The sequence below is a fragment of the Arvicanthis niloticus genome, chromosome 10 (genome assembly GCF_011762505.2).
Source record: "Arvicanthis niloticus isolate mArvNil1 chromosome 10, mArvNil1.pat.X, whole genome shotgun sequence".
NCBI classification, from domain to species: Eukaryota; Metazoa; Chordata; class Mammalia; order Rodentia; family Muridae; genus Arvicanthis; species Arvicanthis niloticus.
Genome location: NC_047667.1, coordinates 21,511,358 through 21,525,770, shown reverse-complemented (window position 1 = coordinate 21,525,770; position 14,413 = coordinate 21,511,358). Strand labels below are relative to the sequence as shown.

Genomic DNA, 14,413 nt, shown 5'->3' with positions numbered 1-14,413 from the left:
GTTTCTAAGTGAAGGGATGCATATAACATAAGGCGCAAAGTTAGGGGACTGATGATAAACACCTTAATGTGCCCCCCCCCCCCACGACAAAGCGAATGGGCGGGGTGATCGTGAAGGCCTAGCCTGGGAGAGGTCGCTCCAAAGCCGGCCCAGCGCTGAGTTCCAACACAGCCTCAGCCCTCCAGACCCTCCCGGGGGACGTGCAGTGCAACCAAGCCTACAACGGTGTCCGCGCGCCGTCGCGCAGCCCTCCGGCCTTCCCATTGGCGGGCGGCGCCATCTGCGCTCGCCTCGCCCTGGCGCCGGCGGGCGGAGGCCGGGGCGGGGTAGGCCGCGCTCGCGGCGGGCTGTGGCCGCAGCTTTGCGCTGCCGCTAACGAGGAGCGGGGCGCCGGGCGGGAGGAGGCAGGCCCATGCGGGGCGGCGGCGGGCGGCGGGGCCGGGTGCCCAGGGCGGCCCTATGGGACCCGCCCGGCCCGCTCCCGCTCCCGCGCGCCCTGCCTGGCCCAGCAGTCCGGCCTGCGGGCAGGGATGCGCGGTGTGGTCCAGCTGCCCGCAGCCCTGCGAGGCCCTGAGGCAGAAAGTTTGGGGGTCGGGAGCGGCCCACCTCCCGCGCCAGTGACTGCCTAAGGACCGCTGCAGCCCGCCTTCGCCCGCGACCTGCCTCCGCTCCCCAGGTCGGAATGAACTATCCCAAGGCTTCCCTTCTTCACCCCTCCCTCATCCTCCTTTAAAAAGATAATTTCTTAAATTCAAGAACTCGTGATCTGCCTACTCCCCTCGTCCATAATTTAAACCCCAGGTCTTTTGAGTGCAAGAGGGGGGGTGCGGTCTCTCTCCAAGATAGCACGCTAGAAGGACAGATTCCCCTTGCCGACCCACTTACACCATGAAGAGGTGCAAATCGGACGAGCTGCAGCAACAGCAGGGCGAGGAGGATGGGGCTGGGATGGAAGACGCGGCTTGCCTTCTGCCAGGCGCGGACCTCCGGCATGGGGAGGCCTCGAGTGCTAACTCCCCTGGCGGGCCAACTTCAGATGCTGGCGCTGCGGTGGCACCCAACCCGGGTCCCCGAAGCAAGCCTCCTGATTTAAAGGTGAGCGCAGACCGTCTCCAGGAAGCCCAGCCTGCCACGTAGCTTCCCCCCACCCCTCGCAGAAGTGTCTTAACCGAATAAAAGTGATGGGGAAGCTCGCAGAGGTCAGAGAGGATGAATGATGTTCGGCTAGGTCCGGAGGGGGAAGCTAGGTACCATTTGTTCCTGTCTATCAGCTCCATCTCAGGCCTCTGTGTTCTTCATTATTCAGCAAACGTTCTAATGACTCACTCCTCTGAGATTGTTTGAAGAACGTGTGTGAAACGCTATTTGCAGACAAAGGGCTGGAGAAATCTAAGATGCTAACTTAGAAAGTTCACAGTACTCTCCCTTCTTTAGGAAGTCTAGAGAAGAAGATTGTAGCTTGGGAAGCTAAATAGGGTGACCGTTACCTTCCTATGCCAATTAGCCTCCCCCGAGTGCGGATTTTTTTGAGCATCTTCCTGAACGAAGCTCAGTTTGTCTATCGATGAAAAGGGGGTGTAGATGTCTTGCCGTTAGGTGGAGCCAGAGGTTAAGCTAGTGCTTGGAGATCGTCTCTGCCTCCTGAACCAACCCCCAGGGTGGAGAACTGACAGGTGGCAGGGCAGAGCCTAGGCTGATTGGGGCCTCGGTTCAAGTTGCACACATGCTGAGCCGGGCAGCTAGAACCAGAATTGGAAAGGGCCGTTCACTCGGAGCTGTTTATTTTCCAGCCTGAGGTCTTCCAGACAATTGGCGAGCTGTATTGAATATATCTCCGTATCAATTACAGCAGCAGCCAGAATAAATAATGTACCTTTGCTGGAGTTACCATCGGGACTGCCAGCTCAGGCCCTTCAGGCCAGCTCACAACTGGGCTGAGAGAGATGTCAGCCCCGGGAAGGAACTTAAATGCCTTGGGGATTGATGCCTTGGAAATTTTCTCCGGAAAGGGTGCAGGGTCTGGGATAGGGGAGCAGAAAGGACTCCCGTTAGGTTAAAGCCTGTATACAAATGGCTGTGGGCAGTGTGGCTGTGGGCCCTGAGAAGCTCACTAGAATAAGCTAATGACAGTCCTCCTTTGGCCTGAGCAGCTCAAAGTCAGGAAGCCAGGTGAGTGCATGTGTGATTGTGTGTGTCTGTGTGTGTTCATTTTGTCCTTTGGGAGAAGGGAGCCCACTCACTTCTTGTGTGGACTTTTAAATTGTTATGGAAGTTTTGCAAACCTGACCTCTTTCCACCCACCTTATACCTAATGATGGACTCTGTTGACACGTAGGCTTTCTTCACAAAGCTTGTGATTTCCCCAGGCTCCAAGAAGTGTCATTCCCTCCCCCAAGTGACATGTTTTCTGTTCTAAGTGAGATGGCAACCACAAAGAAGTCCCTTTAATGCTGAGTGGAACAGGGAGCGATCCTTTGGCCTCCCTCTGCTGGCTGTAGTAAGGGGGCTATAGTTTCTCTGTGTCTATAAAGCTGCCCGAGGCTCCTCGTCTGTACCATCCTGTGTCATCTTCTTTGATGACATTCATTTTGGTCAGGGGCAGATAGAGCTACAACTCTGTGCTTGACTACACTATGTTAACTGATGAACCGTCCTGAAGAAGAATTGAGGACCCTCACCTACACACACACACACACACACACACACACACACACACACACACACTTCTATACAGCCCAGGCAGTGTGGACCTAAGCTCATGCAAGCACAGGGAGACACACAGCAATTGCCTGTTTATCTCTGTGTGCCTCATCACAACATGTTTACTGCAGGACAGAGACCTCCCTATCAGACGTGACTCGGGGGCCACCAAAATGTGACATGTCACTTAACTTTTCTGAAGAAAGGAACAAGGGATATTGGAATGTAGCCAAACTTGTTTTCCAGTGCTGGACAAGTTTTTCATGGCTGACAGTTTAGTGGAAAAATTTTATCATTGTCTCTGGAACTGGGTGGGAGTTGACTTGTTCTAAATTTGATAATGGCACCAAGAAGGATGCGATTACTTTTTAATCTGTAGTGCCCGTCTCCCATGCCCATGTTTAGTTGATGCTGTTCAGGAGCTCTGGCTTGCTTTTGCTTTTGAACTTGGAGATAGGAACTTTCAGTCCTTTAGTCCCTCTTCTATTTTCTTGTGACAGCTCCAGGCATGGTGACTGATTGTGTGTCATGGAGACAATCATCTTGATTGTTGAGCAAGGAGCAGAGGCATGGAAAGCTCTGTCTAAAGCACCTCCGTAGTAGGAGAGAAAGAGGAGAATTCAGTCTTTGCTAGAGATCTGAATGATGCTCTGCCAGTGATGGCCAGCAGTGTCAGGGGCTTCTGCTGTCCCTGGTCCTTCAAGGAGGATCATACTGTGATGTGCATTTCTCTGTTTATTTTATGTGGAGGTTGAGGTGGGGATGGACTTCCTGAGATCATAACCAGAGTCTTGAGCTTGCTAGACAAGCCCTCCATCACTGTAAATTTCTTCTGTGGTAGTTTGGAATCTGTGATTAGGGGGTGGGGGGTGGTGTCAGAGAAATAGTTACATAGTAACATTTTTAAACAGTAACTATAACAGAAAAGCAACCTGCAAATGGGCCTGGCCCCACAGGAGGCTTGTGCAAACACTTCTGAGGCTTTGCCAGAGCTTCGTAAAAGCATGTATCCTCCAGGGGAGAGATCTCAGCAGACAGTATGTAACGGGAGCCTGAGAGTTTAACATGGATTTCTTTAACCACAGCAACTCTTTTGATCTCATGATTCTGTCCTTTGCTGCTATCCAGAGTCCCTGCTTGTTGAGGAGACACTGCTGGCTGACCACAAGTGTAACAGAATTCTCTAGCAAGGAGACTGGCTGTAATGAGAAGGGGTATGGGGAGGAGCTTAGAAGAACTCTGCACACGGAGATCGGGTTCAGAATACAGCCTGTAGTTGAAGTCTGGGAGAATGGCTGAGCTTAGTGTGCAGCTCTGTCCTGAACCCAGGAGAAGCCCAAGGTTGGGGGAAGGCATTGCCCATCTCCCACCATTCCAATCCCACTGCTTCATACAGGAACAGAGCCTTTCCTGAGAGGAAAAGCCTGGGGATACTAGCCAGGGAAAGGTCCCAGAGGTGCTCTGTCCCCTGATAAAAGCTGGGTTTCCCCCCTGGGATTTTTGAACAGTATCATGATCATTTCTTAAAGAAAATAGGGGAGTTCCACCTTCTATTGTTCCTGTCTGGTTGGAAGCGCTCTTGACTCAAGGCTCAGGGCCTGTTTGTCTGTTCATAGCGTATTCTGTTCTCTCTTCCTACTGAGTGAAGGGCAGGGAAAACAACAGATGCCAAGGGAAATTAGAGCTGAACCCTAGGTGGGTTTCCTGTATGGGTGCTCGAGGGTGTTTCAGTGTCCTAGGAATGGCTCCTGTTCCTTCCCTGTTCTTTTAGGGTAGGCTTGTGTTAGTCTGTTGACTAACAGATAACTGGATGCTTTAAAAAGGAAAGATGTTATTATAAACACTGAAATAGGACATGCATATAAAGGTGTCCACAGAGAGACATGTGTGCAGTTTAATAAAAGCAGAAATAGACAGGTCATCTATTCACAAAATAACATTGATATCCCCGACCCTCTGCTTTTCTGTTCTATTGTTTTATTTTATTTTTTTAAGGGCCAGGAGCTGGTTAAAATGTGTGTTATCAGTCTTTAAATAAAGGAGAAGACTCGATACTTTGTGGGGATGGGCTGGAGTATCCTGGGACTTTGGATGATTCAGTGGAGTATGGCTATCCTGGGGTACAGTGTCCCTGCAATCTGTGGGGCATGGGGCCCTGAGGTAGATTTCATCAGGGGAAGCAGGATTGAGGGAGACCTAACCCAGGAAATGGAAACTTAGTTCTTCAGCAAGGCAGTGCCTTCGTTTTCTGGAAAGCCTCCAGGGCCCCCAGAATGAAACACTTGCAAGAAAACCCCCAGGACCCCCAGGCTTCAGCGTGCTTGGGGCACATGCAGTGGAATACGGGACATGGAGCATCCTTAATCAAGGAGAACGCTTGAAGAGGAGGTGGCTTGAGATCAGAATAGTAAAGAAAGGGCAGAGCATTAACTAACAAACGAGGAGAATGCCTAGCTAGGATTTGTAAGATGACAGGAACCTAGACCTCACTATAGTGTTTACCCTGCTCCCTTTCCCTGTCAGTGCCGGGGACCAGAGAGCTCCGAGAATGCTCAAGTTGCTAGTTTTGACACATCTTTACCGTATGAGGACACTGGATCCTGAAGCCCCGGATGGCCCCCCACCCCCAGCCTGCAACAATATTCAGAGCAGCCCTGTGTGTGGGCTCAGGAGGAGCTAGGGCCTGCAGGGAAGCATGTGGCAAAGGAAGCTCTCTGTTCTGCCACATATTGGGTTCTAGATTCACTCCCAGCTGCCCTAGTTGCAATTCAGTGTTTACAGAATGTGCTTCTTTTTTTGTGTGTGTATCCAATTGTGGCTTAGCTGCCAATCACAGCAAGAGTGTCTTCCTCTACAAGGAGTTGAAACATTGAATGGGTTGTGAATATGGAGGTAAGGTTAAGTGCAGCTGTGGATAGGGAGAGGTTTGAAGGTGCTGGGGAGTGATGGGTGGTCTTACTTACAACCCCAGATCACCTGTGTTTACCTTTTCCATGAGACTTGGCATCTTTTGAAAATGCCCATCCAATAGGATGGTAGTTCTTTGGACCCAGGCCCTGGCTAAACAAGAGTCCATAAAGAAGGGTCCACTCTTGTCTGCTAAACATAGGAGTCTGTCATTTGTGAAGCTGGAAGAGGACAGGCAGGTTGTGGATTTGACTTCTCAAACCAAACTAGCAAAGGTTTCCCCCTTCCAGCCACATTAGCCGAGAGATAGCCGCTGTAGGAAAGGAAGCTAGCCGCAAGGGCACCAATGCCCAGCAAACCCTCCCTGAGCCATCTGTGAGGACAACAAGATCATTCTCCTTCCAAGCCAACACATTCTTGGCAATTACTAAGATGATAGATGGAGACGGGTTCGAGCCATAGCAGGAGGGATCTGGGTTAGAAAACAAGCAAAAAACTGCTCAGCTGAGCACTTTAAAATGTTGGAAAAGAGTAAGCCTGTGGAGAAGGCGATTCTCTAAGGATTACATCACTTTTTAGGATTGTTTTTGTAGACTAGGAACAAATAAGTAAATTGTAATAGCCAGGTTTGCCATGAGGTCTCCGCCTGGTAATAGGTGAGACAGCTGCGGCTCGGTAGCCACTCATCTTGTCAAGGATTCTGCAAACCGGTGGGGGAAAGGTAGGAGAGCCCTTCGAGAGCACTCTAGAAGCAAAGTCGAAAGACAGCACATGATTGATGGCAATGAATGTGCACATAATGAGCCCTCATGGGTTTGGAGTAGAGGGATGCCATGGATGCTGGCATGACCAGAGAGCGGGCAGAGGGGACCGCTATGACAGGCAGAGGCAGGGAGGACACATATCTCAATGGCAACTTTAATAAAAAGTCTCCTGTGGGGTCCATGAGTTAGTTCTATGCAGAGACCCCCAGTGGGTGAAGGTGACCTTTCCCAGCTGACCTTCCTTATCTCCAGTCAGACTGTTCTAAGCACAAAAGGCACAAGAGTTCAAATGGGGGTCGGACTGGGACTCAACTGCTCTTGGTGTAAGTAAGGCCTGCTTTTGTTTGTTGTTTTGGATGTGAATAGATCCTGGGGAAGAAGAAGGAATCCAGAAACCTCCCATCGCTATGTTTCCAATAGAAACCCTAAGCAGGCTGGGAACCAGCCTCTTCATGCTGCTGCCTCTCCACCACTCTGTGGTCAGCAGCATGAAGCCTGGGGGTAGGGGGACAGACCCTGCCCCCTCTGCAGCCTGCCTTGGCTGTTTGGGGGGGGGCAGTGGAGACTTCACAATGCCCTCAAGATCCTGACAGTCTCTGTGGGTTTTCCTAGTGACTCGTTCTCTAAAGCTGGCCCTGTTTCCATAGAGACCCTATAAATAGAGGAAACGTTGGCGACCTAGGCTTATAAAGGCTCAGGGTGACCTAGGCACCCGTGAGTCCTCACAGCCATGTCTGTGCTAGGGCAGAGGGGATGCCAGACCAGTGGAGGAAGACTAAACAGCTGATACCTGGGGCTCGTTAGCTCTGTTAATTGTGTCTTCCCATGACCGTTTGAACGATTCCGAGATTTTGATGAGGACATAGGGACCTGCAGGTATTGGATACTGGTTTAGGTCATGTTGTTGTAGACAAATGGTGCCAAGGACACCACACCCTGAAGCCTTTTCCTTTTGACATCTTTAAGCTGTCTTTGCAGAATCTGGAGCAAACTTCCCTTTGTTGGACCCACACCCAGGGAGGAGAACAGCTGAAGCCTGCTGTTCAGAAACCACAGGGTTCTCAGAAAAGAGCACCATTCTTCCTGAGAACACAGCACCGCCCAGAGAGCATGAGTCCTCCCTACTCTTGAAGACAGTTCCAGGGGAGGGTCAGTAGGACTCCCTCACTGCCATCCCCAGGTGAGCTGGAAGCTGCCCTTTCCAGCTACCCCCTGGCTAGCCTGGGGACACACTGTATTCCCTATGGATAGAGAGAGCTTGTGCCCCATCCCTGACTCTTCAGCCTCGCAGGTCTCTTCTTGACACATGGTTTCATCTGGCCACGGCAGTGGCTTTTGGCAGCTGGAGCAAAGCAAAAGTCAGTGTGGAGAGCAAGTGAGTGACATTTAGAAGCTGGAACCTGTTAGTCAGAGCAGGTGGCGCGTTCTGCTGCGTTGGTGGTTAAGTTCCCTCGAGCTAGTCGCCATGGTTTTCCTCACTTCTGAAACTTGGGGCTGGGTATGTATATGAACTGAGGGTTTTTTTTTTTTTTTTCTTTTTTCCCCTCATTATGTTATGTCAAAACCCTAACCATCTCACTGACTCCCACAGGTAGAAGCAGCTGGCCCGTGTGTCATCCTGCTATTCTTGCTTCTTACTCCCCCCACCCCATCTTGTTCTTTGACTTACTTTTTGTTCTTTTCCTTTATATCTTCTGTGGACTTTTAAGAGTCCTGAGCACTGCTGGTGCAAAGATCCTTCACATGCAGAGCACCTGGGGAGGGAGAATGAAGATTTGATCTGAAGACCCGTGACTAGAGACCCATGTCCTGTGATGAGGCCTGAGCAGAACCCCCTACAGTTCAGTGGCCCTCCCTCCTGACTAGATTTTTTTATGATAGATTTTTCTATGTTTTGATCCTGCCTTAGGAGATCCTGTTGTCCTAGGAGATGCAACACCTACTGTAGTCTCGTGCCAGGTGTGGGCCAGGGGAGGTAAATTCAACTAGAGCTTGGAGGCTCATCTTTGTGATTTGAATTAGCCACCCAACAATTATGTGCCTCAGTCTTTTTTTTTTTTTTTTTTTTTTTTTTCCATCTGCAAAATGGAAGATGGCTACTATGGTCTGTCAGTTATAAACTCCTGGAATAAGACTAGTGTCAGGTTAGACTGATAGCAAAAGTTGAAAACACTCTGTATAATTTTAAAAGCAAATTAGACACGGGTTGTAGGGGTGGAGAGGATATGGCTGGTGGGTAGCTGAGATTCTCTAACCCCCTGCCCCATAATGCACCAGATCCCAGGGCTCTGTACCCAGGAACTCAACTAAAGTCTTTTAGGGGAAATATTGTCGCCCTGAGTGGGTGGGAAAGAGGGGCTTCTGTGTTGGAGAAGCAAGTTAGGAATAGGGTGTGGGGGAAGGGCCTGGAATAGAATGTAAGAAAGTTCAGAGGATGTAGTGTATTTAGCGGGAACAGTTGGGCAAAATCCAGGGCCAGGAGGTGTCTTGTTGGAAGTCTTGCGTCAGCTTGGGCTTGGCCATGTGAGAAAGAGAGTTGGTAACTCAGCTGTAGCCAGGATCAGTCTGGCTCACTCTGCGGTTAATGACACATGTGTGCTACCTTCCACTCTACCTTGGACATTTTGGTTCTGTCCAGTATAAATTCAAGTGGGCTTGGGGTGCTGCCTCTCTGAAGGAACGGCAACCCTGGGAGCACCTGGCATGGAAGACCTGTTTCTAGGGCTGCTCCAGACCTCAGCTCTTCAGAAGAAATACTTTCCCTATCTATGGGTGCCAGCGTGTGGTTGTTGCTTTTGTAGGAATCTGGGGAAACAATGAGACTATGCAGGAGAGAACAGATCTCCAAACTCAGCTCATGGTGAGGTGTCGGGATGGACAGACATAGCCTGTGAGGTTCCAGGCCCCAGGGGTGGACTGTAGGGCTTGAATGAGCATCCTTCCGTTTTGTGCTGGTGAGGGTCTGGTGGTCTCACGGAAGCATAGGTGCAACTAGCCACAGGTAGCACTGAGTGGACAGACACTCAAAAGGTGGAGACTTATGCTTTCCTGCTTTCATCATGCTCAAACTTTTGCTCTGTTTGTTTCTAAAAGGAAAAAAAGAAAGAAAACTAACATGTCTAATTTTTTGGCTCACTCTGCGGTTAATGACACATGTGTGCTACCAGTTACTCTACCTTGGGCATTTTGGTTCTGCCCAGTATAAATTCAAGTGGGCTTTGGGTGCTGCCTCTCTAAAGAAATATTAAAAAATTATTTTAATGATTTAAAAAATAAATGTAGGTTACTTTGTGAGGTTATAAGATGTTGGCACAGAGAAAACCCTGCTGTGGCTCCTGAGCCTCAGTAACTTGGCTCTGTTTCCCTCTTAGAGGACAAAGTATAATGTTTCCCCTGGTCTTCAAGTCCCACCCACCTTCCCACAGCTCTGGAGCTCTTCAGAAGACGTGGCCTACACAGATAAGCCATCTTCTCATGGGGAAGCTGCCTGCCGTTACATGGCAATTGCCCTGGCAGCCCGTCCACCAGCTGTTTATCCTGGGCAGTGCTGGGGGTTAGGGGTAGCAGCTGGAGTCTCTTGGGGCAGTGCCACAGCAGGGCATCAGCAGGCTCCAGGGCTTCAGCTTGGTTCTAGTTTAAGGGGAAATGAAGGCCTTGTGTAGACAGCAGTAGATACTCTAGGCTCAGAAAAATAATGTTTATTTCATTGTCAGCTATGTCAGAACTTAACTGGCTGTGAGTATCAGAAAGTCATAGGAGAGACATGAGGACAGAGGTAGGTTTTGTAGATTCTTCTGGCATGTGTTTGTCCTCTGTCATTGGCTACCAAATCCCCAGACACTACTTTCACATCCCAGATAGAAGAATTAGAAAGGACCAGTCCCTTTATGGGGAAAGTGAAGCAGGAAGTTCTAGCAAGGTACATTAACACCTTGCAGTTTGATTGGTGAGAAAGGCTTCCACTGGGTGCCGAATTAGTAGAGCCTGCTTCAGAGGTATATCCTGGTTATATGGACCTGCTTTTTCCAAGGACTGTCACAATGAGACCTCCGTAGAAGGCATGTTTAGTGATCTCAATGCCCCAGTGCAGCCTGAAGGACAGTCTGACATAGAAGAAAGGAGGTAATGAGGCTGGGGAGACCATTTGAGAAGGATATAATCCAGGAATGCCTATGTACTACTTATGTGCTACTAAGCCACAGGCTATAGCCTAAGAACATCCTGTTTAGAAATCTGAACTTACTTTAGAAACCAAAGGGTAGATGACCTTGTAGGCATGGCAGGCCACCCATAGGGATCCCTGCATTCGGATGTCTATACTAGCTGCTCTGGTCTTTCATGAATAGACCCATCTTCAACCCCAACTGACAAGACATCCAGGAGCTTTCCACTAACCAGTGCTTTTCATCTTTCCCCCTTAAGAAAATCCAGCAGCTCTCAGAGGGCTCCATGTTTGGCCACGGCCTGAAGCACCTGTTTCACAGCCGCCGCAGGTCACGGGAGAGGGAGCACCAGGCGTCTCAGGAGGCCCAGCAACAGCAGCAACAGCAGGGCCTATCCGATCAGGACTCCCCAGATGAGAAGGAACGCTCCCCGGAGATGCACCGTGTCTCCTATGCAGTGTCCCTGCACGACCTTCCTGCCCGACCTACTGCTTTCAACCGGGTGTTACAACAAATCCGTTCCAGGCCTTCCATCAAGCGGGGCGCCAGCCTGCACAGCAGTGGCGGGAGCAGTGGCCGCCGCGCCAAGAGCAGCTCCCTGGAGCCACAGCGTGGCAGTCCTCACCTGCTTCGTAAGGCCCCCCAGGACAGCAGCCTGGCCGCCATCCTGCACCAGCATCAGGGCCGACCCCGTTCCTCCTCTACCACCGACACCGCCTTGCTCCTGGCTGATGGCAGCAGTGCATACCTCCTGGCCGAGGAGGCAGAGAACATCGGGGACAAGGTAAGTCTGGGTGAAAGGAGAGCCACGATGAAACCTCTGAGGTAGACCTGGCGCTCTGACTGGCACTGCTGATGCTTGCTTCCCTGTTATCTGTCCTGACTGAGGAGTCAGGATATGAACAAGCCAAACACGGGAGTGCATTATCCCAAGCACTAATTTTTGTTTGTCTAGGGGATTGTTTTTTCAAAAATGGTCGTTTGCCCAAGCTGATAGTAATTTCGGTTTGTTTTCCTTAAACGTGTTTTGAGGAGGCTGAGGCCTAGTTGTTCTTCTTATTGGCAGCATTAACTAGCCACTGTATCTCTTTGCTTGTCTGTATTGCCAATTGAATATGGGGGCAGTGAGAGTAAAGAGTTAGCATAGGTAACTTCCTGGACTTCTTTACTGTGATTATTACCAACTGAAAAAGAAGGGAAGGAATCCATGAAGTGCTATTTGGTACTTCATGAATGTATCCAACTCCTTTGTTTATTTGGGTAGCAAATGTTAAGTGAGTGTTTATTAGATGTTACAGGAGGGAACAAGCTAGTGTGGCTGATCTCATGCCACCCAGTGTTTAGAAACACTAGTGGATGAGTGGAAAGGCTTTGGCGGATGCCTCGGAGCTTGGAAGCACAGTAAACAGTGAGGGTGGAGGGGAACCGGCCAGAGACTTTCTGCAAGACTCTTCTGAACTAAATCTTGACGGAGGCAGGGAAGGTTGGTATACAGCAAAGCAAAGGAGCTGGCGGCATGTGCTGCTTGCTTGTGGAGGCGCAGGGAGGCAGAGGCCAGAGCACAGAGGCTCATGTCATGTCCAGTCTGGGAGTCAAGTGAAGCTCTGGGAGGCTGTTAGGCAGGGAAGAGGACAGAGAGTGATTAGGACAGCAGGCAGTAGATTAGGAAAGGGGATGGGGGAGGAGCCGAGGCAACTGTAGCCATGAGAATGGAAAGGGGAGAAATTCACAACATACTGGGGAGTCAGAATCAGTGGAGAAAGAGGCTAAGGAAAACAAAGCAAATGAAAGGGAGAGGAAGCAGGGTCTGGGAGAGGGGCTGTCCTATTGCAGGTACTGGCAGTGAGCCTGGGGGTGGGCTGGCAGGGAAAAGCAGCATTGGCTTAAGTCACTGATGTGGGTGAGGTGGATCCTCAAGGGGACGTTGTTTTGAGTGAAGAGGCTAAGGCAGATCCCACTGATGTAGAAGGGACAGGCAGCCACTCTGCCCTGCTTGCTGCTTGTGCCACATAGGTTTCTCCCCTCCTTCCCTCCTTTCTTGGGCCACAGCTGGGTGCCCCTCAAAGGCTCCAGGGCTGTAATTCATTTCTTCTCTCATAGACTCCATCAGGAGATAAAGGGCTGAAGGATTGATGGGAGAAATGCTGAAGGCAAAGATGGCAGAGCTAGCACAAAATCTTGGCTTGCAAAGGAGGTAAAGAAAGCTGATGTGGAGGAGATGGGGGATGGCCAGGGGTTACAGAGCAAGCAAAAAGAGAGAGCATAAGGAGGAGCTGGAGACAGGGATGCCACTGGGATTTAAGAACTGGAAACTTGGTTAGGTGTGAATGTACATACCTATAATCCCAGCACTAGTGAGGCTAAGGCAGGAGGATCATGAGTTCAAGACCAACCTGAGTTACATAGTGAAACATTCAATAAAACAAGGACTAGGGATACAGTTCAGTGGTAGAGTGTGTTAGCACGTACCAGGCCCTAGATTTGATCTTTAGAAGAAGAAGAAAGGATTTGGTATCTTGAGAAATGGGAGATATGGCCCAGACAGGGAAGGAAAGGGAAGAGATTTAATTTGATGTGTCAGAAGCTCAGAGGTTAGGTGATCTGCTTGGTAGAGGGGGAGCTATGAGCACAGGCATTGCTTGGTGAATGATGGCAGAGGTCAGAGAGACATAAAGACAGCCTGGTGTGTGGAGGGCAGAGGAAGGAAACTTGCTACAGCAGGGAGTTCAAAGCTGAAGGCTGCTCTGCCCACGAGAGCTGGAGGAAGTGAATGGCCCTACTTCTAGAGCACAGGAGGTATGGGGAACGGGGCTGCCCTGGGAAGAGGAGCTGCAGGGAGGGCCTGCTGATGGGCAGCTTCCTACCTATGGAGGATGGACCACAGAAGATGGGCACAGTGGAAAGAGCAAAGTAGGAGAAATGCTAGGTGACTGTGGAGCCCCGTTTGGGAGTGACAGGTTAGTGGGATCTCTAGCAACATGGTTCCGAGGACACTCAACTGTAGTGTTTCTGCTCCAGATGGTCACCAGCTCAACTCCCCATACAAAGTCCAGAGCTTTATAACACTGGCTGTGACTTCTTGTGCATCTCGGCTCTTAGAATTATTTGGGAGTTGATGCACTCAGCCGTCACTGCCCACCTGCACTGGGTGGACAGTGGCTTAGGTTTGGCTTGATGCTCTTCCAATATAGACAATTCTTTTTGTGGATTCATTAAAATAGTTTCTTAAGCCAGATGAGCCATACTCTCAGAGCCCAAATTTTAGTATAGTATAAAATATCTCCAAAGAGAGGTATGCCTTGTTAAACTCACAGCTCAGAACCTGTGGCACAGTTGTATAAACCTGGGGATCCTAATCCCAAGTCCAGTGCTCTTCCCACCAGGCCAGGCTGTCCTACCTGTGTAGGGGGCACTGGTAATCAGTGGTGGCTCAGCCACCAACTTGTCAGACCCGAGGTTTTGCTTTGGCAGAATTATCACATCCAGGCTGACTTTGCAATCATTTGTGACCATGAGTTGTTGAGTCATTGCATATGTTCTACATGTAACACTGATTCTACATTTCTTCAAGAAAAAAGACTTCCCACAGATGGTCCTGGGACACCAGTCCCTAGCAGAGTCTCAGACAGCAGCCATAAGTCAGCAGATGCCCCCTCCCTTCTTGAGTGATTTCACTTGTGCCTTCCTGTGCTCCCCTTTATTTGATGATATTTATTGAGCATCTTCTAAGTGCCAGGTACTATTCTAGGCATGAAGGAAACTTCAATGAATGAAAGAAAAACTTCCTGCAGTGAGGGATCACCCATCCTGGTGGGAGGAGATAACCACTGTGACTACTGGATGTATTTGGTAGGAAAAGTGCTAAGAAGCAAAATAGAA

The 14,413-nt window shown here is 50.0% G+C and overlaps 1 protein-coding gene across 2 annotated transcripts in view; it reads left to right on the top strand.

Annotated features, from left to right (window-relative positions):
- Positions 1 to 400: 400 nt before the first annotated feature.
- The window catches only part of Tmcc2 (transmembrane and coiled-coil domain family 2), a 32,997-nt gene continuing 18,984 nt past the window's right edge, over positions 401 to 14,413 (top strand). The window contains exons 1-2 of one of the 2 annotated variants that reach the window (XM_034513060.2): positions 401 to 1,095; positions 10,794 to 11,318. In XM_034513060.2, coding sequence (XP_034368951.1) covers positions 889 to 1,095; positions 10,794 to 11,318 — 732 coding nt within the window. In that variant the 5' untranslated portion in view covers positions 401 to 888. Of the gene's footprint in view, positions 1,096 to 1,715; positions 2,170 to 10,793; positions 11,319 to 14,413 lie in introns of those variants that run through there. The other variant, XM_034513061.2, reaches the window with a different exon arrangement.